General features: G+C 55.9%; 1 protein-coding gene across 3 annotated transcripts in view; it reads left to right on the top strand.

The window, feature by feature from the left end:
* Positions 1-25,729, top strand: part of EPHB2 (EPH receptor B2) — a 183,563-nt gene that overhangs the window by 61,352 nt on the left and 96,482 nt on the right. For all 3 annotated transcript variants that reach the window (XM_047727698.1, XM_047727697.1, XM_047727696.1), the window contains exons 2-3: positions 1,245-1,309; positions 4,428-5,112. In XM_047727698.1, the coding sequence (XP_047583654.1) occupies positions 1,245-1,309; positions 4,428-5,112 (750 nt within the window). The remainder of the gene's footprint in view (positions 1-1,244; positions 1,310-4,427; positions 5,113-25,729) is intronic.

Genomic DNA, 25,729 nt, shown 5'->3' with positions numbered 1-25,729 from the left:
CAGAAGTGGAAGGCACAGCAGCAAGCAGACCTCACCTGTGCCCGCCAGGCTAGATGGTGTGGAAGGTCCAGCTGTGACCTTCTACGTTTCTCTGCCTCCTCTCTTGTGGCTGTTTGTAGTCGCGCCTTATCACCACTACTAGATTGCGAACAACTCTGTAGGAGGGTCTCACTCTTCACTGTTTTCTCTCTCGAGGTCCCCAGTGTATCAGGGTCTATTTGTTGAATGAATGCTTGAAAGGGGCCAATTAAATCTGCTCAATGCAGTTCAGCTCCAGAAGTGTTTTGAATTCCCTATGGCAGCAAAGGGGAAGTGGGAAGGGGCCCTGGGCCATGTCTGGGGATGAATGGGGCTCTCTCCGGCCCTGGGGGGTCTTCTTCACCATAGGTTGTGCAGCTCCTTCCTTCCAGCTGCTGGAGTTGGGGGAGGGGCAAGCCCCCCCCACTCCACCACCCCCCCACACTGGTTCAGAAGCTCATTTGAATTTCCTCAATGCCCCTCCCCCTCCAGGGGGCAGGTGACAGACTGGAGCAACTTGCCACAGTGCTCACCCTCAACACCACCCGCCGCCCCCCCCCCCCCACTCCTAGGGCCCTATCCTAGGAGCAGTTGACTTAGCCTTCTGGGAGGGAGCCCCAGTTGGGGACACTATGGAGGACTCCAGGTGCCTGGAGAAGCGGGGAAGGTGTCCCTGATAGGAAATTTGGGCCAGAGAGCCAAGGTGGGGTAACTGATGGGGCTCAGCTGGGACAAAAGAGAGGCCTTTCCAAGGGCCACATTCTAGTTTTTGAGAATTAGATGCAGGCAAAAAAGCAGACAGACACCCTAAGTCTGATGTAAACTTTCCAGGGCTGCCTGGTGGGCTCTCTGAAGCCCCCTCCAACAGAGTCCAGGTTAAGACCCTTCTCCACCAGCAAGGGAGGGAAGTGGCAATAGACAGGTTGGTGGGACATGATGGGCGGTTAGGAGACACGACCGTGGGCAGAAGGGCTGGAGCTAGGCTTCAAGGGGGTGGAGCCTAGAGGGGGAGAGAATCAGATGATTGGCTGGAACGTGGGAGTGGGTGGGATCATGGAGTGGCAGACCTAGAGGGAGGGTAGTCTGCCACAGTACAGCGAGATGATTGATTGGTGCGATGGAAGTAGGTGGCGCTCTGTAAAGGAGGCCCTTGAGGGGTGGGGGTCTTGGGGTGATTGACAGCACTCGGTCGGTGGACGGCAGTGACTCTTTGCTTTTCCTCACAGAAACGTTGATGGACTCCACCACAGCGACGGCGGAGCTGGGCTGGATCGTGCATCCACCATCAGGGGTGAGTCGGTGGTCCCCACACCCTGCCTGGTCCCTCCGAGGACCTTGGGTTCTGCTGCAGGGCCTGGATGCCCCCTAAATTCCAGCCCCTTTCCCTCCTTCAGGGCCCAGGGCTGGCCTCTCGTTGCCTCCTGGTCCCCTACTATTGGGGGAGGGCCGTTACCATGACAACATGCTGGCAGCTGGCAGCCTTTATCCCGTGGCATCCTCAGGGTGAGGCTGAGAAGTAGGAACCCGCGCTGCCCCCATTATACAGATGAGGAAAGTGAGCTGTCATTTTCTGAGCACCCACTGTATCACATACTGTATCAAAGAAGCACTTTTATACACATCCAATCCAATCATATGGGGAAGAAACACCTCCATTTTACAGGTAAGGAAACTGAGGCTCAGAGACTCGTAGCTTCCTGACAGGGGTGTTATACCTAGTTAGTGATGGGGGTCCGGTATGTATCCAAGGCTCTGACCCCCTTTCTGGGCCCCCTTTCTGGGTCCCCATAACACGAGGCTCCCCTTCCCTGAGCTCTTATCATCACACTTCCGTGAGCCCATACTTCCCTGGGACCAGTGATCTGAGCCCAGGTAGGCTGTGAGTCCCTCAGGAGAAGAGGAGGCACAATCTGAGATTCCTCTTTCTTCCAGCACCATCTTACATGCAGGCTATGGGGCCAGACGTGCCTGAAATTCTGTCCCAATTCTGCCACTCAGCAGCCACGTGATTTGGGGCCAGGTGCTTAACCTGTCTGAGCTTCAGTTTCCTCATCTATAAAATGATGGTGGTCATGTCCTCTGCATTGGACCACTGTGAGGTTTTCCCGCACGATGTCTAGCACAGTGCCTGGCAGAGGACGCCCCCGCCCACGATGAGTAGCTGTAGTCATACCACCATCATATCATCATCGTCACGGTCATCAGTTTTTATAGCATTCCCTCCTCATCTCCCTGGGATCCCCCCCCCACCGCCCATCCCTTCCCTTCCCTCCATCCCAGCTCCTCCCATTCAGCCGCTGCCCCAAGGAGCTGCATCCCCACCCCCCCACCCCCCACCCCCGCCGTCACCTCCCCAGCCCAGACCTGTGCTCTCAATAGGCAGAGGCCCTAGAGGGTCAGGCCTCTTTCTGGGGCTCTTTCTTGTCACCAGTTTTCCATCTGCGAAGGCGGCCGGGCCCGTAGCCCCACCCCAGCAGGAATGAGGCCAGGCTGGGCTGCAGGGCCCCCGGACGCAATTATTTGGGGTGTTTAGGCTGCAGGGCCTCCGCATGTTAATTAGAGAGAGGGGAGAAAGGCAGAGTGCTCTAATTAAGTGCTCTAATTAAGTTCTGAAGAAGAGCAGTGGTTGTAACAAGGGGCTGACTTTGTCACATGGTGCCACCAAAAAAAAAAAAAAAAAAAGGCAATGTAGGGAGCTTCAGAGCCGCCATGGATGTGGAGGCTGGGCCAGCAGGCTCCAGCACAGCCTTCCCTACGGGCGCTGGCCCCTCACAACATCAGCATCTCCCCAGGCCCGCAGCCACTGCACGCCTCGCACAGACTTGGCCCAGATATCTGAGGAAGGCAGCAGAACAAACAGCACCCACTCGAGGGTCACAGCTCTGCCACTACCGGCCTCACCACCGCCACCCATGGTCCCATTTGGCAGTCGGGCAAATAGAGACTCAGCAAAGGGAAGTGACTTGCCCAAGGCCATGCATTGAGTTAGGAGAGCTGGGACAAAACCCAGGACTCCAGTCTTACCTGTGGGTCGTTGTGTTTCGAGGCAGTGTGCACAAGCATGGGGACGGGTCTAGGTCTATGTGACCTGGGTCAAGCGGCCTCACTTCCCTGGTCTCTACTTGCTCACCTGTAGAATGGAGATGATGATACACCTTGCGTGATAATCATGACAAAGAACTGAGGTCCCTCTCCAGCACCCACCCAGGCCAGCATGAGGGGGAGGGGGTGATCTGCTGTTTCAGCTCTTTTGGGAAAGCCAGCCCAGTACCAAAGAGGACACAGGAGAAGGAGGGAGTGGGGAGCTACTCTCAGCAAGCTCTCAGCCCCACTGGGGAGACCAGGCCGAGAGGCCCAAGGCTGCCCGGCCCTCGCCCAGGCTGGTGGTCCCCAAAGGCCCAGGGGAGAATCGGCGAATGCGAACTCTGCAGCCAGAGAGAGCCTGCTCCAAGAGGCTGCAGAAGGATGGACAGAGAAGACGAGAGGGTACTTGAGGAGGGTATAGAATTGTGAACAAAAGCTCAGCATGTAAGTGAGCTAGGCTTGTGTGGGTCTGTGAGGAGATAGCATGGGGTCGGGGCCTTTCATTCCCAGCCTTCCGTGGCCCTGCCCAGCCCCCTTCCGCAGTAGTGGGGCTCGGGAACTCTCAGATGCATGTGTGAGAGACAGGCTGGGGCCCAGGGAGAGTGCCGCGGCACCTGCCATTGGCAGGAAGGGTGGAAAGTCTCTCTCCAGGTCCCCTAACCACTTTAGTGGTATCATAACCACATAAGGCCCCACAACAGACTGCCTGTCTTCCCCATCCTGGGGGTAAGGGCTCTTCTTCTGTCAGACTGGGAATCCCCTGAGGCAAGGACTGTCTCCCTGATCAGAATAGGAGCTCCCAATAGGCAGATGTTCTGACTCCCCCATCAGACCAGCACTCCTCAAGCACAAAGCTATGTCTGCTCTCAGGAGAGGGAATTCCCTCAGTGTGGGCCTCTCCCTTTCTTCCCTTCCAGGTGGGAGCCTCCCACGAACCAGGGCCATGTCCCCTTTATCACCGGGGGAGGGGGTGAGGGTCACATCTCCCATATAAATCAGGGGAAAACCAAGACGAGGGTGTGTGCCCTTCCCATCAGATATGCATGTCTCCCTCACAGACTGGGGAACTCCTCAGGGCCAAGGCCATGTCTGTCCCTCCCCTCAGGACCTCTCTGATGATAGGAATCGTGTCTCCCTCATCAGACTAGAACATACCTAAGACAGAGTCTGTGCCTCCCCCATTAGACTAGGAGGCCCCCAGTGGTGAGATTCCTACTTCCCCCTGTCGGACTGAAAGGATTCCCTAAGACAGGATCTGTGTCTCCCCTCTAGACAGACAGGGCTGAGCCCCCTCCCCCACCCCCTGACTAGCATTTCACCCACAGTGGGAAGAAGTGAGCGGCTACGACGAGAACATGAACACAATCCGCACGTACCAGGTGTGCAATGTGTTTGAGTCAAGCCAGAACAACTGGCTACGGACCAAGTTCATCCGGCGCCGGGGCGCCCACCGCATCCACGTGGAGATGAAGTTCTCGGTGCGTGACTGCAGCAGCATCCCCAGCGTGCCCGGCTCCTGCAAGGAGACCTTCAACCTCTATTACTATGAGGCCGACTTCGACTCGGCCACCAAGACCTTCCCCAACTGGATGGAGAACCCGTGGGTGAAGGTGGACACCATCGCGGCCGACGAGAGCTTCTCGCAGGTGGACCTGGGCGGCCGGGTCATGAAGATCAACACTGAGGTGCGGAGCTTCGGGCCCGTGTCCCGCAGCGGCTTCTACCTGGCCTTCCAGGACTACGGCGGCTGCATGTCCCTCATCGCAGTGCGCGTCTTCTACCGCAAGTGTCCCCGAGTCATCCAGAACGGCGCTGTCTTCCAAGAGACCCTGTCGGGGGCCGAGAGCACCTCACTGGTGGCTGCCCGGGGCAGTTGCATCGCCAATGCCGAGGAGGTGGATGTGCCCATCAAGCTCTACTGTAATGGGGACGGCGAGTGGCTGGTGCCCATCGGACGCTGCATGTGCAAAGCGGGCTTCGAGGCGGCGGAGAACGGCACAGTCTGCAGAGGTGAGGGCTGCGGCGGGGCGGGCACCTCTGCAGGGGTGTAGAGCTGCAGCTGGCTGCAGACACGGGCTGGGGGGGCGCTCAGGCTGGCCAGAGCAGTGGCCTAGAACTGACTGGGAGGCCCTCTCTGGCTGGGCTTCCCCAATCCGCAGCCGACGTTCTGTTTCTTAGAAGGAAGCGTTTGAAGGGTGCTTCTAGAATGGTGGCAGGTATATGTCCCACAGGGAGCATGCAAGGTGATTTTCATAGGCGTGGGGATAAATGTTTCTCATTTTATTTTTTTATTGTTTTGTGTTTTTAAAGATCTTATTTATTTATTTGGCACAGAGAGAGGGAGAGAGAGCATAGGCAGGGGAAACAGCAGTGGGAGAGGCAGAGGGAGAAGCAGACTCTCCCCCCCCCACCCTGCCCCGGTGAGCAGGGAGCCCAATGCGGGACTGGATCCTAGGACCCCAAGATCATGACCTGAGCTGAAGACAGACGCTTAACTGACTGAGCCACCCAGACACCCCTAAACATTTCTCATTTTAATTATTACGTGAATATTAACAACAGCAAGCCATGCTGTATGTTTTCATTTACAAAAGTGATGTCATTTCATTGTGAAGGAAGTAAGGTCCAGTAAAGAATGGGGGTAAGTTAACATTTATTGGGCTTCGGCTGTGTCCGTCAGTACAGGCCAGGCTCGACGGAAGTGATCAAACAGTCAAAGTTCATTTCTCACTCACGGCTGCCTGTCCATCGGGGTTCAGCTGGGGAGTCCCCGCTCAGGGAGCCAAGCGGGTTGGAGCAGCTGCCATTTGGAATGTGGTGACTGTGAGGACAGAGAGAAGGAGTGTGAAGTGGATGGCATGCTGGGTCCTGAGCTCTGCCGGTGGTGGCACGCACACCGCTCCCCTGCACGCTTCAGTGGCTGAGGCGAGTCACACACTTCCTTCCGGTGCGAGGTAGGGTGCGCGGGGGGACACGCAGGTCTGCCGTGAGCCAGGCCTCCTGACCGCCAGTCATACTGTGCGCCGAGTACTTGTGTATCTAACTTACTACTCCTCTCAAGAAGCCTGGGAGGGATGGGGCCATTTTACAGGAAGAAATCGAGGCTCAGAGAGTTAAGTAGGGGAGCCAGGGGTCTTATCCAGGTAGTGCAATTCCAAGCCCACCCCTCAGCCATCGTGCCACTTGGGGTGATTTAAGGAGAGGTCCCAAGGAAGCAATAGTGCAGGTGTTGTCTGATTGGGGCAAACAATCGTGAAGGTGGTCGGCAAGCCTAAGAAGTTTGTAGGAGGGATCGCATGGTCATAAGAAGGCTGTGAAAGTAGATAGACCCGGATTCAAATCCCAGCCCTGCCTGTTATTGGCTGTCTGTCCTGGGCTATGCCTGAAACCCTTTTTCTTAGGGCACTTGTGAAGACTCAACAATTCAGGACTGTAAAGCACTTAGAATGGCTTGTGGGTATGCAGTAGGAGCTTAATACATGTTAACTAAATGGGAAGTAATGTCTACAAAACCTGGCCTGGGGCAGGTACTCCACAGTGTGAGTTCGGTGGTGATTTAAAGCTTACTTCTACCACCTCCCCTTGCCTTTCCTGTTGGGATCAGATCCTGGGGGTCCTCCAAATGCCAGGCTAAGGTTTGGACCCAGTTCTGGGGTTCCTAAAGTGCCAGTCACTGTGTGGCGTCAGGTGGCTGCTGTGACCCTCTCTTTCATAAAATGCTGCTGAGTCCACCATCGCCATGGCTCCTCCCTCCATGAGCTGAAGCAGCATTTTAGAGGTCCCTGGACGGAAAAACAGGGGTGCCTGAGAGAGCAGCAGCGGCCCGTGCTCTCAAGAGATGGTGGGTGTCCGGATGGGGCACCCATGGTTCTAGGATCAAGGGATATGAGGAGGATAAATGAGAAGGATGGCATGAACACATGGGCTGGAAAGGAGGAAGGAGGCAGTTCTGGCTTGTGGGGAGGTGATGGTCCTGGAAAAGAATCAGGGATGTTGGGTGAAAAGGCTGGTTTCTGGGGGAAGATAGCAGAGCTGGTTTTCTATACTTGAGTGTGAAAATGGCACAGCCTTGGGAGGTGGCGGGCCATGGGGGCGGGCAGAATCAGCCCCTCATTGCTCATTATTTATTCACTCATCAAACCTCACCCGCGCCTGCTCTGTGTCAGACCTTGCGTGGATGGTCAGGGAAGAGAGAAGAATGCAACTGCGCCTCTGCCTTCTAGGAGCCACAGTCTAGCTGGGGAGACAGGCTAGATGTGAACAAGGGAGGGAGTGCCTTTGACTGGCTCTGACTGGAACCACCTGGGCTGGGGTGATTGGTAGAGGGAGGTGGGGAGGCAACACAGAGGAGGTGACATTGGAGCTGAGTCCTCGGAGAGGGATATGTTGACTAGGTGGCCTGGGCCTTCCAGAGGAGGGATCTGCAAGGATCTGGGGACGTGAAGCAGCGTGTTCCATTGCGGGGACTGGTACGGTGTCTGGCATGGCCGTGGCTAAGGGCTCGGGGAGCAAGGAAGGAAGAGGTGTTCTGGAAGGTGCCTAGAGGAAGAGGTACATTAGTTACCCATTGTTGCCCAACAAGTCACCCCAAAGTGTCATAGCTGAAAACAACAAGCGTTTGTAATCTTACGGTGTCTGAGGGTCAGGGATCCAGGTGTGGCTCAGGCGGATGCCCCTGGTGCAAGGTCTCTCCTGGGGCTTCGGTGTCCTCCGGCGGCCACGCTGGGGCAGGGTCTGCTTCCACATTCGCCCACACGATTGTGTGCAGGCTTCAGTGCCTCGCAGGGAGTCACGTGGGCAATGGCTTCCCCCAGAGCAAATGACCCGAGAGAGTTCGAGAGAGCACCCACTACAGAAACCATCATCCTCTTATGACCTGGTCTCAAAAGTGGCATCTCATCGCTTCTGCCATATTCTCTTTGTCAAAAGCTAGTCCCCCAGTTCATCCCCGATTCAATTACATGGGCTGAGAGTGCCAGGACGGGGGGTCACTGGGGCCAGCAGAGCAGTCGCCTGGCACAGGCAGGTCGTCCAAGGCTGAGGTTCCCCTTGCAAGTGGACCCCGGCCCCCTCCTCCCCGGACGTCTGGCCTGACCGCCCCAGGCATCCACCCTGAGTGGGGGGAGGGGTTGTCAGCAGAATCTCTGGGAGAGTGGGGTTGGGGAAGATCCATTTGATATCAAAACAGAATTTGATAAGCAAAAATCCATTGCTTCGTTAATACAAATTGGAGATGATAAGGCCGGTTAAAGTCTGTTTGACAGAGGGCAAGCAGGTGAGTCCTCATGGGAGTGGCACGGCCATCCCAGGGGTGGGCAGGGTGGCTGAGGAAGGGCGGGGAGCTCCTAGTGCCCTGAGCATTTCCCAAAACTGTAGGCTCCTCCGAGGCAATGTGACCAGCTTCCTCCAGGGCCAACTGTGCAGGGCAGAGTGGGGAAAGGAGGGCCTGGACAAGCCGGTCAGTCAACCACTCAGCAAGCGTGTATGAAGGACCCTCTGTGAGCCATTGGCCCTCCGGCCAATACAGACCGTCCCGATTGACGATGGCTCGACTTACAGCCGTCTGACTTCTCGTTTTTCCACATTCCAACCGTGCCGTGGCGATGCATATTCAGCAGAAACCCTTCTTCGGAGTTTGAGTTCTGATCTTTTCCTGGGCTGGTGACGGCTGGTCTGATTCTCTCCTTACGCTGGGCAGCCCGCCACATGAGTAGGGGGTGGTAAACAGGCGATCCACGTGCGTTCCTTCTGCGTCCACGTGACCGGTCTTTTTTCCAGTTCAGTACTATGTCCGGTCAATGGCATGAGATGTAACAGGCTTTGTGTTTAGACGAGGCCGCTCAGCTGAGCAAGCTTTAGGTACGCCAGGCTAAGCGCTGATGTTCGGGGGGCTGGGGGGGTTAAGTGAGCTTTCCACTCAAAATATTTTCAGCTTACAGTGGGTTTATCAGGACGGAACCCCATGGTACATCGAGGCAGATCTGTATATCTTGAGTACTGTTTATGAGCCATGCACATACCAGTGGTGGGGAACACAGGTTGGAATGAGAGGCATACTTTCCCTGCCCTTCCAGAATTTTTAGTCTGAGTCGCTGGACAGAAGAACATGGAGGGGAAAAGTTAGTGAGCAGATGAATAACATAGTTATAAGCTGTGATGAATGAAAGGGGGGGTGGGGAGATGTAGCAGTAGAGATCAAAGGAAGACTCGTGTTAGCCAGAGGGGCCAGGGAAGGCTGCTTGGAAGAGGTGTCTTTGGAGCTGACCGTGGCCGTCCTGGGAAGGCTGGAGGAGAGTATCTGAGATGCAGGGTTCAGCTCACTGGTTCCCGGGTGAGCAGTAGACTGAGAGAATGGCCGAGTACAAGCCTTCCAGAAATGAATTACAGCCAGTCAAAGCATTTTGAGAATGTGAGAAGGAAGGCATCTTTTCTGACTGGAGGTCTAGGAAGGCTTCAAGGAGGAGGTGGCATTTGAATTAGGCCCTAAAGAGTGAGTAGGATTTGGATGGGTGAAGGGAGGGAGGTCATTGTAGATCAAGGAACCAACTGCATGAATAACGCCCCGAGTATGATAGTACAGGGTGTGTTTGGTGGGTATCCAGTGCTTCGCCCGGGGGGGGGGGGGTGTCAGGGTATGACCCCTCCCTACTCATGCGTTTGTCCAGTTTTTATTGGGCACCTGGTCAGGACCTGCAGTGGCCATACAGCTGCCAGGTGAGGGACTCCAGGGACTTTCTTCAGAAGAGCTCTGGCCTCCTTTCCTCCAAAGTCCCCAGCCCCATCATGGTCCCCACTGAGGTTTGTAGCCAGCAGATCTGCTGGGGGTGGGGGGAGTGCGGCGGGCAGAGGGCTCTGGGCTCTGGAATTCCTTCCCTGCAGCAGCGGCTCCCCCCAAGCTCCCAAGTCTGTTTGCCTGACTCTTTCCAGATGTTCATGGGCTGGATGGGGAAGGTGCCTCTGCCTCAGTGTCTCCAAGTGTGTCTCAGTCGCCCTATTTCTCTTGGTCTCTCCTTCCCTCACTCAGGCCCCTACTCTGCCCCTGCCCATCAGATTCCCATCCTAACCCCTGTTGGGGGCCCTGCCCTCCTCTCTCCCAACAGCAGACCCGCATCTAAAACCAATCTGGAGGGAGCTCCACGGTGATCGTGATTGCTGCATGCTGTCGGGGTGTAATGGGATTTTTAATATTTAGTTTGGACAGGGAGAGGGGCTGCGAGCCAGTGGGAAGGGGTACGGGGCGGGGGGGGGGCGGTTGCACGCACATATTGATCCTCTGGCTCTAGCTTAGACTCCCAGTTCCCAGCTGCTGGACTTCTCACAGCCTCTCCCTCTCCTCCACCCTGCCCTGCCTGGCAGCCCCCAGCCCCGCTCTCCCGCCTCAGCTGTAGCCTCTCCTTGACCTTGGCCGTGGAGACCTGGTTTCAAACTCCAGCTTGGCCTAGCTGTGTGACCTTGGGCAAGCAACTGACCCTCTCCCAGCCTTTGTTTTCCCATCTGCAGAGTAAATGAGAAAATACCTAGAAAAGTGTTTCAAAAATACGAACAGGGACTTCTACCAACACTGTCTTCTGCTGTGAATGTTTGGGGTTTTTTCTGTTGTTGTTGGGTGGTTTTTTTTTTTTTTGTTTTGTTTTTTTGGTTTTTTTGTTTTGGTCTCTGATGAGCTTTTTACTTTGAGGGAAAACAAACTTTTTCTTATCACAAAAGCAGTGTAGGTTCGTTGTAGAATCTTTAGAAATTATTGAGAAGCAAAAGGAGGAAAGTAAAATCATCCAGAGAAGCCACTGTGAACAGGCTGGTGGAGATCCTTCTGGGTGCGTTCATACACATTGATTATGTTTAAAGAAAAGGTGAACTTCCTGCTAAAAATGCGCAAGGGTTTTCGACGGATTAAAATTTTGTGGGCACTTTTGCATGTCATGTTACATCTCCAGCATCATTCTGGAAGGCTCTTGGAATTCCATAGGAAAGATGTGTCATAACTTATTTACCAAGCCTCTGTTGATCAACACGTAGATTACTGGCCATTTTCCACTATCTTAACAAATGCCGGGATGCACGTCATTGTCCCTGTATTTTTGTCCACTGTTACTGGTATTTGAGTAGATATGTTTCCAGATGTGTAATCATGGGGTCAAAGGTATTGTATGTTTTTTAGAGCTTTGACGCACAATGCCAAATTACTCCCCAGAAAGGCATGGCCCGTGTACTCTTCTAGCAGCAGACGTTCAGAGTGCCCATTTCCCCACAAACTCCCCAGCAGGAGATATTCTGCCTGTCGCTTTATTTTCTGCTTTTCTCCCAGAATCCTGTGCTCCCTCAGCCAGGGTAGGGAGAGGCCCAGAGAGATGTCTCTGGGCCTTCAGGGTTGGATCCTGGGGACTGCTCAGGTGGCCTCCTTCCTACCATGCTCCCATCTCCAGCCTTTCCCATAGAGGCTGGACCCACGGCTCGGATGTATCTGGTGAGTCCGTGGGGTAGGGTGCGGTCAGTCTTGGGGTGAGGAGGAGGGAGGCCGCCAGCTGGCAGGGCCTGTGCTGGCTGGGGAAAGGGTGTGAGGGTTGGAATGCTGGGTGGGTGGGAAGAGAGGCCCAGACCCCCACACAGAAGTTCTGCTGCACCTCTTGAAGGACAGGGTGGAGAAGCCCAGCTGAGGGGTGGGTGCTAACAGACTCCCCTCCAGACCCCCAGGCTCAGGCCAGGCCTGAGACCACACAGGCCAGCCTTTGGAGAAGGGATTGGGTGGGGAACCTGGCCAACCCTCTCAGATCATTCAGTTCTTGGCTCTTAAAAATGGAAGTGCCCCTTCCCCCACTTTCCCTTCCCATATGCTCTCCGAGCATCTTTGTGGACAGCTATCCATCCATCTGTCCCTATACTGGTCTGCCTGTCCAGCCAGACAGCCATCAGAGATTCACTAAACACCAGCTTCTGATTTTTTTTTTTTTTTTCTTCCTAGAGGGGTCAGTGATGTCTTCATGGAGGACCAGGAGGCTAACACAGAAATATGCCAGGCGCTGTGGCAGGCATTGGGGTTTTTGGAAAGATCAGTCATAGACCCTGCCCTCGAAGACCACCCAGTCTAGAGATGTCAACAGATATATCTGCAGATAGTAGAGGTGGAAACAAAGGCCCCAACCCACCCAGGGGAGCACCAGCTCAGGGGAAGTCTTCCGGGAAGGGGAGCCTGTAAGTGGAAGCCAAGTGAGGAGCAGGAGTTAGCCAGGGGAGCGGGGAGCAGGTGCAAAGACCCAGAGGCAGGCAGAGTGCGTGTTCTTAAAAAGGGAGGGAGGGCTACTTCAGCCCAGTTTCCTCTTTAAGTCAACCAAGTGGAAGGATCTGGATACCAGGGCATGGGACAACGTGGTCTTCATATTCCCTCAGGGGTCTGGACAGGAAATATTGAGCAATTTTGGCCCCTGATACTCATAACACCCCTCCTCCCCCCAAGAACCTTCTGTGCACCAGACTCTGGGCCAGATGTGGGGACTGCAGAGGTGATGAAGGCCCTTCTTGCCCTCCGAGAGCTTCAAGTCAGGGGCGGGGGAGATGGCTCTCAGTGTGTAACTGTAGCCTTGGAGCACTTAGGAGGGAGTCACGGTAAGATGGGGAAGGCTGCCTGGAGGAGAAGCCATTTTCCCAGGATTCTGGAAAATGGAAGGAAACAAGGGCAGGGATTAGTCCAGAAAAAAATGATCAGAAATGATATGGACTTTTAACTCTGGTCTCTTGCTGAGCCTCAGACAAGATACAGCCAACTGGGGGAGGGGGTGGGAGGTGGGGAGAGGAGAAACGTTGGCTAAAGGACGAGGGCAGAGGGGCTACCAGACTTTTTAGTTCCATGCTGTCAAAGGGCTGAGTGAGGCAGAGGCTACAAGGAGTCCTAAGGGCCAGGACTAAATAGTCCCTCCTCTGTGCCCGGCATTGTGTCCCATGCCGCGCTCCATTGTCTTTTGGAATCTTCTGTTGATACGATTAGCTCCATTTTACAGATGATAAGACTGAGGTCCGGGGACATTCAGCCTGCTGCCCAGGATCACACAGCCAGCAAGCAGCAGAGGCAGAGTGGGAACCTGGTTTTCTTCAACTGTTGAAACAACTGATTAACCAGAATGGGGAGAGGCCTGAAAGTGCTCTGTCCTGCTCACCTCCCAGATTACCGGGGGGCGGGGAGATGGGGGAAATGAAAGGTTTGACAAATAACTATGGGAGGGACTCTTGCTCAGGACTGCGGGGCCACCCTGCTGGGGCAAACTGGAGGGCTTCAGGGTGGAAGAGGGAGGCTTGTGGCTGGGCCTTGGAGGACAAGTTGCTTTCCTATGGAGATGCTGGGCACAGTGGAATGTGGTCCCAGGGCAAAGGCTCAGGGGTGGAGAAGAAGCCCTGGGGGGTGTCTTCTCCTGCTCAGGGGGAGAAGACCTCCCGGAGAGAGACGCATCCACCTGTGGCTAACCTCTGGCCAGACAGAAGAGCCTGTCCACCCCCACACGGCCTTTACCAAGCGCTCACTTTCTATCTCTAATTGCATGCTAACATTATCGAATGCCCCCATCAGAGTGGGAAGCAGACTGGGACCAATGGTCATACTCCTTGGAGGTGAAAGGCAGGTGTGCACTCTCGTGCCCCCCACTTCTGATTTCTCCTGCTCTTGCAAGTGGCAGGAGGGCTCTGTGGCCGGCACCCAGCACTCACATTTGTTAGGAGCTTTCCGTGAACCAGGCAGCTCTCTCCCAGGGTCTCACTGACTCTCAGACCCCCTTGGGGTCGGGGATCATCATTCCTGTTTTACAGAAGAGGAAACTGAGGCCCAGGGAGAGTGAGCAGCTTGTCTGAGGGGACCTGGTTAGGAAGGGACCAGACTTGAACCCAGGTCATCCGCCCCTGGAGCCTCCTCCCTATTGTCCTCTCTCCACCCGCAGCCTGGTGGGGGACCCCGAAGGCACCAGGTTGACGGTTTGGTCCCAGGCTCTCTCCACAGCACTCCAGCAAGACCATAAACAGCTGGGGAAGCTCCCCTCCCTCTAGCCGCCGCCTTTACATCTGGCGAGAGAGAGGCCCGTTTATTGAGGAAGTTTATGCATTTAACAGTTTAAGCCTTTCTAAGCCTGTGGTACAACAGGATTTGGGAGCCGTTAACAATTCTGTGTGGTTAAGAGATTTTCATTGCTCTGCGGCAGCTGGCTCAGGCCCCACAGGCCCCACTCCGGCCTCAACCCCGCCCTGCTGGGGCACCCCCCTCCCCGGGGCCCTTTGTCCTCAGCCCCCATCCCGCTGCTTCTCCCTGCTCGCCCCCACAACTCAGAACTTTTAGGGATGAACTTTGACCTCGAAGGAGGAAAAGGCCCAGAGAGCAGAATTCCGGAATTCCGGGAGTTGGCCAGGGCCACAAGGCAGGTAAGAGGCTTAAAGTGGCCTGCCTGCCTGAGTGCCTTCCCCCACCCCATACGGCTTTCTGGGCAGAGATGGGGGACATTATACTGTTATTCCTCATCGGCAGAACTGACAGAGCCCCTCCAGGAGCAACATGTATTCCATCCCTTCCAAGGCTTTGGACAGGCGGTGGGGGATGGGGTGACTTGCCCACATTCATTCACCTTGTCAGGGACAGAGCGGGGATCAGAACCCAGGCCTCCCAAAGTCCTAATGAGAATTCTTTGCACTCTACCAAACTGGTGGGTTTTTTCCATAGCTCGGGGCGGGGGGTGGAGGGGGATGCCGTTTGTAATTATAATGTCTTACATATGTACAGTATTTATGTACTCACACCCTGCCCTGTTCCAGAAGAGATTAGAGGCCGCTCTCATATAGCATTTGGCCTCACCCTGTATGAGATACTTTGATCTGCATGCTGCACACAGGAGAGAAGCAAAGCGAAGGTTCCTGTCGCCATTGTAGAGACAAGCGAAACTGAAGACAGTAGAGGACCCAACTTTCCCAGGGTCACACTGCACTCTAGGGCGGAACCAGGACGAGAACCCAGTGCTCCGGGGTTCCCCCTGGAGCCCCTCGTTGTCTGTGAGATGTTCAGAAACACGGCCTCCACCCTTTCCCTCCATCTCTGCAGGGATGAGACCCCAGGTCCCCCATGAAACACCACAGGGGACCTTAGTCTCCATCCCAGCTGGGAACAGGTGGTTTGCTCCAGGGAAGGGTCCCCTCACAGCTCAGAGAACGTAAGGTTTGTGTGCAGAGGGGTGTGGGGGAGGGTTTGGTGAGATGGGCCAACGTGTTCCTGACAACCTTGCCAGATGAACTAGCTCATGGCCAAGAGACCAGCCAGGGTCCCTTTGAAGTTGGGCTGGCCTTGGGACTCCTACCCTGTCTAGTACATCTGGCCCGTTGTATCTCCCCCAGGCCCTTCCAGTCTTTTCCCACAGAGCCCCTCCTGGTAGCTTGTCTGTCTAGCCAACCGACAGGCCCACCAACACGCATTGCTATTGCTCGACATCCGAGCGGCACACTCACTCTGTCTCCCGTCCTCTCTGCTCCCTCACAGGAAGGGCCTGTGGCAGCTGATCACCAGCCTCATGGTTATGAAAACTGAGGCCCAAAGGTGTCAGAAGAAATGACTTGTCCAGGGACCCTCCGGTCAGGGTCCTACCCAAGCTCCCCATACCTCCTGCCAGACCGCAGTTGTGGATACCAGAGACAAAAGCCCAGGGAGGAAGGGACACGCAGTGGCAGTGTGTCTGCTAGTCGTCAGGCCTTCTGCTCTAGGCTTGCTGTGGGATATTTTGCAGAATCCTTGCAGGCCCCAGAAGCTGGCTACAGTCAGTACTTATCGTTTCTAGAGAGGAGGAAGTGGAGACTCAGGTTAAAAAAAAAACAGCCCAAGAGCACAGCTAATGAATGATGAGCCAGAAATGAAATCCAGGACCGGTCCTCTTCCCCCTGGAATATATGTACAGTGTTTCATTGTTAGTAAAATTTTCTTACAATTCTTGACTTCACTTGATGCTCAAGAACCTGGGAAGTATGGGGGTCTTACCCCCACCCTTCAGATGAAGAAATTAAGGCTCAGTGAGGTGGAGTGAGCTGCCCCAGGGTCACAGCTGGGAAGGGTCAGAGCCGGGACCACGGCCAGTTGCCAGGCCTGTTGGACCCTGGTGCCCAGGCACTGACCCTCCCAGCCCCATCCTTACAGCTCAGTCCTGTTCCAGGGCCTCTCTTGAACCTGCTCACGTCACGCCTTTGCATTAAAACGGCTCAAAATTGGGGTGCCTGGGTGGCTCAGTCAGTTAAACATCCAACTCTTGGTCCCCGCTCAGGTCATGATCTCGTGGGTTGTGGGATCCAGCCCCATATCGGGCTCAGCACAAAGTCTGCTAGTGATTCTCTGGCTCTTCCTCTGCCATTCCCCCCGCTTGTACTGTCTCTCTTTTTAAAATGAATAAATAAATACAATCTTTTTTAAAAAAAACTGCTCCAAATCAGGATCACCTATGACATCTGCGTCATAAATCAGGGGTCAAGTCCCAGGCCTCAGCTTCCCAGACCTGCCTGTGGCCTTTGACAAAGCGACCACTATGTCTTCTGGGCCCGCGCTGTCTCCTGGCGTCCCTGTTGCCTCTCTTGGTGCTTCCAGCCAGTTCCAACTCATCGTCACCTCAAAGGACCCAGTGCTGAGTCCTTGAGCTCCTCTTCTCTCTCCCATCTGTGGGTGATTCTGTACAGGCCTTACCTCTGGCCTGGACTCCATGTCTGAAGCCAGACTCATGTACCCAGCTATCTCCTGGACATCTCCATCCTTCCCTCCTGTCCCCTACAGTATCCTTTGCACCCTGAAGCCGGAGCTCCATCTAAAAATTAGGGGCACCATACCTCTGCTCGGAATCCCTGAGGCCTCTCATTGTACACCAAGCAAAAGCCAAGGTCCTAAAAATGGCCCACAAGGCCCTCCAAATCTGTCCTTCCCTTCTGTGTCTCTAAGATCTCCCTCCTTGCCCCTCTCCCCCAAGACATACCCAAGACATACGGGTCTCTTTGGTGGTCTCTTCTGCCTGGAAGGTTCTGCAGTCAGCCAGCCCTCTCCCCTTCTTCAGATCTCTGCCTGAATGTCACCTTCTCACCAAGGCCCCCCATTGCCCTAGCTCTGAAAACAGTGCTCCTGTGTACACACACACACACACACACACACACACACACACACACGGTTATGCACCTCCTGCCCCCGTCCCTGCTTTATTTCTCTCCACAGTCCTTGTCACTGTCAGACACACTGTGCGTTCACTTGCTTGTTCCTCTACTGCTTGTCTCTCCCAGCTGGATGCGTGCTCCTTGAGGACAGGCATTTCCGTCTTAGGCGCCCCGGTGTCCCCTTTCTAGAGTAGTGCTAGCTCCTCGGAGCTACTCAGGAAAGATTTACTGTAAAGCTCGCTCAACCCATCTCAGAGGCTGGACCCTGCCAGTCCCAATGTTCAAGATGTTACTAGCAAAGGCCCTTGGTGAGGCTCGGCTTCTTCCTACCACCTTCAGTGGGCTCTGTGGGGACCAGCATGGCCAGCAGTTCTGTCTGTTGTTGAGACCGATGTTTCTAGGCGTTGTTGGAGGGTCCCTATTCTTGATACTCTGCATTTCCCGTAAAATCCCAAATCCTTCTCGGAGCTGGGGGCCTCAGAGAACATCTTCCCATCTTACTGTGTTCTTACATCACAAAATGTAATTCTGTCTCTCTCTAGGAACTTGGGGGTGCCCACCATGTGCCCGGGTCTGTGCAGACAGAGAGCTGGAGGAGACGGGGAGGAGGCATCCAGCACCCCAAGTCTCTCCAGGTCATGGGTTCAGGCCCTGACCTTGCTGCCTGACTCAGTGGGTCAGAGCCATAGTTTCCTCATTGTTCAATGGGACCTGCATTCCCAGCTTCACAGAGTTCGGGAGAGGTTCAGAAGAGTGAAGGGTATTCAGAAGACAGAGGAGGCGCAGGGAGGGGAGGGGGAGCTCCTGCTCCAGGAAGGAATGTTTCTCAGGCGGGCACCCATCAGTACCCTGGCAGAGCTCCTGGAGCACAGGCTGCGTGCTCATGTCTCAGGGGGCAGGGGCTAGCTGGTAATCCCCTCTCAGTTACAAGCAAGTCTGGGCAAACAGCAGGCGTCTAATACGTACTTGTGGAATGGCATCATTTTAACCAGACAGGGTACTTTCACTTAGCAGCACAGAAGCAGCTCACAGAGTCAGGGTGCCTGGGTCCAAATTTGGGCTGTGCCCCGCTTGCCCTGCCCTCCTGTCTCAGTGTCACCACCTATGAAGGACTCTGCTGCGCTAACAGCCTCTGCTTCTGTGATGCCAGGTCCTCACGGTGCCCCCGGTGAGGCCACAGGGCAGCCATGACCGTCTGTGACATGAGGATAATGACCCCACATTGCCTGCCGGGAGGGTGTAGTGACAGAGGCAAGAGCCATCTGCCTAGGTACAAATGCTGGCTCCAATGTTGACTGTCCCTGGACCCTGGACGGGTGACTCACTTCCCAAAGCCTCAATCTCTTCATCTGTAAAGTGGGTATAATACTAAATGGAACGTTACCAGCGAAGCCATGAGGAGGCGATGATAATGAAAGTAGGGCACTGGGTACAGCACCCAGCAGGTGGCGTGTGGTCAGTACCTGGAACTTGCTATCTAAGTGCTCAGCGCTGTTACCAACCCCTTTTACGGAGGAGGGAAGTAAGGTTCAGAGAGGGCAAGTGACTTGCTCCAGGCCACACAGCGAATAAGGCTTATAACCCTATTATGCAGTGGAGCGTGGGTGGTGGGCTCGTTGGGCCTTGGGGGCCCTTAGAGCTCTGCCCACGTCTGTTTCTATGTCCTCACGTTCCCCTGGCGTCTTCTAGGAAACCAGACTCAAGTTTCTTCCCTTAAAGGTGTTGCCATCTGTTTAGCAACATTTTAAAGACCTAAGAGTGGTCTCTGGCCTTTTTGCGCTGCCTGGGCAGCCATGCAGCTTTGGGAGCCCCACATCCGTATCCCTGGCAACCCCAGGCCTGAGCTACCCTCCCCCTACCCCCTGCCGTCAGAACTGTCTGTCTGTGGGAGCTCCCTGGAGGCCTGGGAGAGGTGTGCGTGCACACATGTGCTGGGTCAGCACAGGGCATCCTGGTATGTATGCACATACATGCCTGTGTGTGTGCGTGTACACACGTGTGTGTGCATGTGCACTGGCCCCATCTGGTGTGTGGGAGTATTCACTGGGCCTGCTGGGAGTGCATTTGTGTGTCTGTATGTGTACAAGGACACCCACTGACCCAACATCCACGTGTGCGGCTGGAACATTTCTGGGCGTATGAGCAGGTGCATACATTTTGGGGGTGGGACCGATACATGCTCTTGTCCAAGCAGGTCACCCTGGAGCCCACGGCAAGTCATTATCGCCCCTGCGTTCATGTGTGCCTCTGTCTCCCTGACCTGCCCCAACGTGTGTGTGTGCAGGGGGGCGCACACTCACGTGTGTGCTGGATCAGCGGGACCGGTATGTGTGAAGGGAGGCGTGTGCTACATCAAACAGGTGTGTGCACCCATCCTCGCACACGAGGGTCCCTGCCTGCGTCCTTGGGTGTGTGTGTCCTGGGTCAGGTGGAGACCCAGCCAGAGTGTATGTATTCATGCGTACATGTCTATGTTGTAGCAAGCCGGGGTATATGCACTTGTAAGTATTTGTGAGCGTGTACATGCGTGTGTATGTGTGTGTGTGTATGTGTGTGTGTGTATGCACCCACTGGGTCAATTAGCAGACCGTGCGCGTGCACACGCGTGCACATACACACACACACTTTCTAGGGGCCAGGATGTCAGGGCCATTGATTTTCTGTCTCTTAGAAATTCCCTTTGAGGTCCTCTTCATGTCTCTTTCATGAACCAGAGTCAGTGGTTGCAACGTTCTTAAAGCAAATAGGGCCCGTTTTGTAGAAAGGCTGTCCGACCTGCCTCCCCCACCCCCGCCCCGGTTGTGCAGAGGACGCGTATATGCAGAATCTGCTTATTAGCATTCACAGGAAAGCATGGCAGACCCTGGGGTACTCGGTGAGAGTGTGGGGCTGAGGTCAGGGTCCTCATCCTGGCTCCCCTGTTTTCCAATCGACTGGCCTCGGGCACTTCCCTTCACTTCCTGGAGCCTGGAGTTGTGGAAAGGGCATGATGATGAAGCCCGCGCAGGCTGGGGATTGTCATTCCTCTCACATGTGTCTCGGGTGTTATGTTTATGCAGCACTTTCTCCTTCCGTGTCTACACAATACCCCAAAGCCAGGCGGGTCCTGGACAGGCCAGTGGAGGAGCCGTGGTTCTTCTATGAGACAAGGAAGGGCACATGTGAACTGTGTACCCCTACTGTGCACGGGATCTGTGCCTCAAGGACTGGGCTAATGTCCCTTCTATGTCACTGATGTCACCGGCCACTGCCCTCTGTGGCAGCTGGTGCGATCCTCATCCCACAGAGGAGGAAACTGAGGCCAGAAAATCCCAAGGACTTGCCTGAACCCTACAGGGAGTAGCAGGTGACAAGCCAGAATGGGGACCCAGGCCCATCCATCTCCTGAGCCTTCCAGCTGCATTCCAAGAACACTTCCTAGAGCAGGTGGGAGTAAGAGGCCAGGCCTTGAAGGATGCCCAAAATCCCCCCAGGGGCCAGGATGGTGCACAAGCCCAAGGCATGGTGTGAGCGAGGTGAGGAAGAAGAAGGCTGATGGAAAGCAAGCCTGTGGGTTCTCTGCCCCGGCCGCCTGCTCGGGCTTTCCCTGCCCCTTCCCCCTTCAGATGGGGTTCCCCTCCCACCCCTCGAGCTGCAGTCTTTGTGGCCCAGGAAGAATGCCTCTCTTTATCTCCCCAATGCCCCTTCCCTTTGATTCTCTTCTCTCCAGCGTTTCTGCTGACCTCTGCGTGTTGGGAATCCAATTAGGGGAGCGGACAGAGAGAGTGACAGCCGAGCCGAATCCCGCCTCGGCTGCTCTGAGCACGCCCGCTGGAGCTGCAGGCACGCAGGGCCTGCTTGTCATGCCGGCCCCTGCGCTGGGCTTTGTGGGGATTAGCTGCCCAGGGTGGGGGTGGGGGGCGCTCTGCAGATGGGACCAGAAGTGACACTGGTGAATGTCACGTCCCAGTGGAGAGTGGAGGGAGGCCCCATTGCTCAGTGTGGAACCCAGCTAGGGGAAGAGGGGGGAAGGGAGGTGGGAGGCAGGCCGGCTGGGTAAGGAGTGGCCACCCTGACCTGTCGGGGTGCTTGGGGATGTGAGGGTCCAGTAGGGTCCTTTGGTTCCCCATTTGGGGCCTGGAAGTTTAAAGCCCAAAGCTAGACTGAAGAAGAGCTGGCCACCAAGCTTGGGTCCGCCTGCTGTGGGGGACAATGTGAGAATAGCCACCTAGGAGGGGCTTTTGGGGTCGATGCGATTGCAAGGATGGGCTATTGTCTAGAATTTCTTTTGCTAAATACTTTACATATGATGGGGGGGTTGGGAATCCCAAGTGATGGGGAGGGACCAGCCAATGCGAGAGGATATCTAGAGAGAGGGCCACCACAAACCACTCCTTGGCATGGCCTCCAGGCTAAGACCAAGACCCTGCCCTTCTCCACCTGCCGCCTCGAAGCTACCCTCCGGCTGTACAGCTAAGGAGAATGAGGCCTGTCAGGGCAGAGCTGGAGTTCCTTATTCCCTGTTCCTAATCCCGATGTCACCATGACCCCACCCCCAACCTCTATCCCGAGGAGAGTCCCTATGTCCCCAGGGAAGGATATGGTATCTGAGAAAGTGAATTTTTGTCCCTCAGGGAAGGCAGCAGCTTCATCCCTGTCCCCAGGAGCACCAGACAGAATACAGTCTGGCCCTCTGCCCATGATTAGCAAATGCCCCAGCGCCTCTGGAAATGGAGAGCCTATAGCGTAGCGTGCTGGGCCTCATGCTGGGCCTGAACACAGGAGGGGCTCTGACATGGTCGCTGCTTCCAGGGGAGAGACCAAGAGAGATGAGACCCTGAAGTCCAGAGGATGGAGGGTGTGAAGGGGGGAACTGAGGACTATGAGAACACACAGGGGGGCCTGGAGGGTAGCGAGGAGACTGCACTCAGCCTGGGAGTCCCAGAGGTCTTCCTGAAGGAGGGGACACCTGAGCAAAGACCTGGAGGACATGCAGAAATAGCTTGAGGAAACCCTGGGTCTTACAGGCCTGGGAGGCAGGGCAGGTGTGGGGCTTCCCGGGGTGGGGCACCTGCCCACCCCTGTCCCCATCCTCATTCCACAGCTGCCTGAGCTGGGCAGGGCTGACCCATCTCCCACCCCAGTGCCCCAGAGGGGCTGCACAGCTGTGACCGCCTCCCCAGCCTGACAGACTTGGCAGCTTCTGGAGGCTCAGCCTCGTCAGTAAGAATCACCACAGGATGGGACCGGAGAGCCAGAGGGGGTCCCCAGGCGGCCCCTGGCCAGTGGTAGTGGTGAGGAGGCCCCAGTGCCTGAGAGCACAGTGCTAGAGGACCCACACTTGTCTAGCCAGGCCCCTTCCCTGCAGTATCTCCTCATCCCACACCAACCCCAGGGGGCAGGAATCACCACCGGTGTAACTAGTGAGAAAATGGGTTCAGAGAGGCCAAGGGACTTGCCCCGACTCACAGAGCATGTCAGTTTATGGACCCAACACTTAAGCTCAGGACCCCATGGACCTCTCCCACCCCTCCAGGCTGTGGCAGTCGCTGCAGATCTGCGTGGACTGGCTTTGTGGTCTGGGTGCTCTCCCCCCACCCCCCACCGGCCCCCGTGGTGGCTGGCTCGTGGTAGGTGCTCAGTGAGTGAGTGGTGGGTGGGTGGGTGGGTGGGTGGATGGAACATATCAGTCTGTTGATCGATTCTTCCTTACCTGGTGCCTTTTTTTTTTAAGACATAAACCATGCCAACCCCCATCCTGCAGCGACGGCTATATTAAATATGAATTAATCTTTCAGCTCGGTTCTTGTGAATGCAGAATGAGAAGGGCATGTGGACTCGAGAGAGCAAGAAAAGACACCCCACTGTGCTTCCCACACCGGCCTGGGCCTGAGAAACACACGCACACCCCGAAGCACACACGGGTGGCCACACAGACCCACTCACGCCCTTCCCCCCAGCTGGTGCCTCAGGCTAGGACAGGAGCTCCAGTGACAGTGGGCCTCTCTGGGCTCAGCCCTGGCCTGCCAGCCCTTCCCACTGTAGCAGCAAGCCCACTCCTCCCCTCCCTGTGAACTTGACTCCTCCCCTCCCTCAGTCCTTTCGTCCCTCCTCAGTCCTTTTGTCCCTCCTTCCCCTCCTCTTCTGTGTTCTGCTTTCTTCTCTCCCTTCTTGGTGTCTGCCTTGATCTGCCTTCTGGTCGAAGTCTTCTTCTGCCCTCCCTGCTGTACCATCCGACTGTCCCCAGTCTCTCCATCTTGCCTCCCCTCTCCCTGCCTTACCCTGTCCCCTCACCTCTCCTCACTTCTTCCCTCAGGCCCTAAGGGGACCACCTGCCCCTGCCTGGATGCCTAGTGAGTTGTAGACTGCAGAGTGTTCTCTACCCAGACCCTTAGGCGTCCAGCAACAGCCTACCTTCCCCTTTAGGGAGGGGCATGGTGCACCCATACAGGTGGGGGGAGGGGCTCTGGTGGCCTCAAGTCTCTTCATCTGCCAACTGGTGGAATCATCTGGCCAGGCTGGACATACTCCTTACTCAGCAGCTTGTTTGCTGTACACACTTACTGAGCAACCCCAGCCCAAGAGAGGCCTAGGAGAAACCCAACCCAGACTCCACAGGATTCACATAGCCCTGGTTTGGATTTCCTCTATGTCATGAGCCAGGAGCCTCCACCTTGGAGCCTCAGTTTTCTTGTCTGTAAAATGGGGACAGGAAAGTTGGCCTGGAAGGGCTGCGGAAAACTCAGGTGAGCTAGAGCCGGCTCTAGCTCCTTGTTTCTGCCTGACACAGTAGGGGCTGCGGGGTGGCCGTGGAAGCCGAGAGAGAAGTCTGGGCTCTGCCCTCAGGGGACTCAGGGTGCAGTGGAAGGCAGATACCTGGGAGAATTCGCCCCCTCCGGCTCTAGAGAGCTGGTACAGGCCTTTGCCCCTGAGGTCAACATGGAAGAGCAGGTTGAGGGACCCGGTGGGGGTCAGGGGTCCTAGAGAAGAGGTCAGCCTCAGTCCTGGGTGATGCTGAGGTGGGGGCCTCAGTGGGAGCCATCGCTGAGGGTCCCAACTAAGGCCGGGCCCATACAGAGTCCATCTGTCCATCGGCTCCTCTCCTTCCCACTATGGCTAGATTCCCACAGGTTTGCATCGGTGTCCCCTGAGGGATGGGATGAGTCACCCTGTCCCTAGAGTCCACATCATCCACCTGTCATCTCTATCAGCGGGCCTGGCCTGCTCATTCTGAAGGGACTGTAGACAATGGGCTCTGAAGGGCGGGAGAGATGTCCTGGTTTGGTTTGTGCCACATCAGCCTCTCTGAGCCCCAGTTTCCTTGTCAGGGCCTTTGAGTCAATTAAACAAGGGGCTGTGGGCCCAGAGTGGGTGTTAGGTAAACCCCCAGCCTCCAGCAGTGCCCCTCTGTGTGCAGATTCCAGACCTGCCCTCCCCTGGTGGCCTGACTTGGGCCCTCTCTTTCAGGAGCTGACCTCCCCTCCCACTGCCTGAGGAGTCTGGCCCCAGGACGCTGGCGCCCTCCGCCCCCTCCCTCCACCTCCCTGTGACCACCCAGCCCAGCCAGCTGGGCCGGGAGGCCATCAGAGGCTGTAAACCACCTCCCGCACCCCCGCGCCCCACGCCCCACGCCCCGCTCCCACCCACCCTGGACCCAGGAAGTCCTCAAGCCTTGGAGTGGGGGAGGGGGACAGAGACTGTGATTCTGTCAGGTGGGATTGGGGCTGAGGGCAAGAATCAAACAGGTGCGTGTGTGCGTGTGTGCGTGTGAGAGAGAGAAAGCAAGAGATCGCCAGTGCACGTGTGCCTGCTGGGGGCTTGCAGATGTGGCTGAGGACCCGGGAAGGCAAGCCTGGGAGAGAGAAGACAAAAGAATGGAGGGAGCTGAAGAAGCCGCTGGGGTGGGAAGCTGAGCCCATTTGTATGCAGCAGGAGCAACAGCCCAGCGAGGCGGGCTTTTCAGAGGAGTCTCCATTCCCAGGGCACTGGAGGGATCGAGGAGACGTCTGCGTCTGCCAGAGCCTCCGCATACCTCCCTTGCATTCCACGGCCGCCACTGTACAGGTGGGGAAACTGAGGCTGGGAAGCCACATGGCAAGTAACTGACAGAGCTGGGCCTGGAGCCCTGCCAGTCTCCTAGACCAGGGTTCTTTTCAGTGACTGACCGCCCCCGGGGACCCCCCCCCCCCGCCCCACCACCAGGGACAGAGTTGGATGAATGAAGGACCAATGACAGTTGGTGTTTGTCACGTGGCCTGGTGGGCAAGCATTTTAGGCTACCTCGGGAATCCTCACACAGCCCGTGAAGCATGGGCGGTGTTCATCCTCCTCCTTTGACCAATGGGGAAACTGAGGCACAGAGCAGCCAAGCAACTTGCTCGAGAACATACAGCTCGCAGGCGGCAGAGCCAGGGTTCCAGGCCAGGCTTGTACCTGGCATTCGCCGCACCGTGCGGCCTCTTAGAGTGTGGAGTTCCCGAAGTGTGGGGACCAACCCCTCTCTGCGCCCCCA

Source organism: Lutra lutra, chromosome 4 (genome assembly GCF_902655055.1).
Source record: "Lutra lutra chromosome 4, mLutLut1.2, whole genome shotgun sequence".
NCBI classification, from domain to species: Eukaryota; Metazoa; Chordata; class Mammalia; order Carnivora; family Mustelidae; genus Lutra; species Lutra lutra.
The sequence above is the reverse complement of the archived record's forward strand: the minus strand, read 5'-3'. Positions and strand labels throughout refer to the sequence as shown.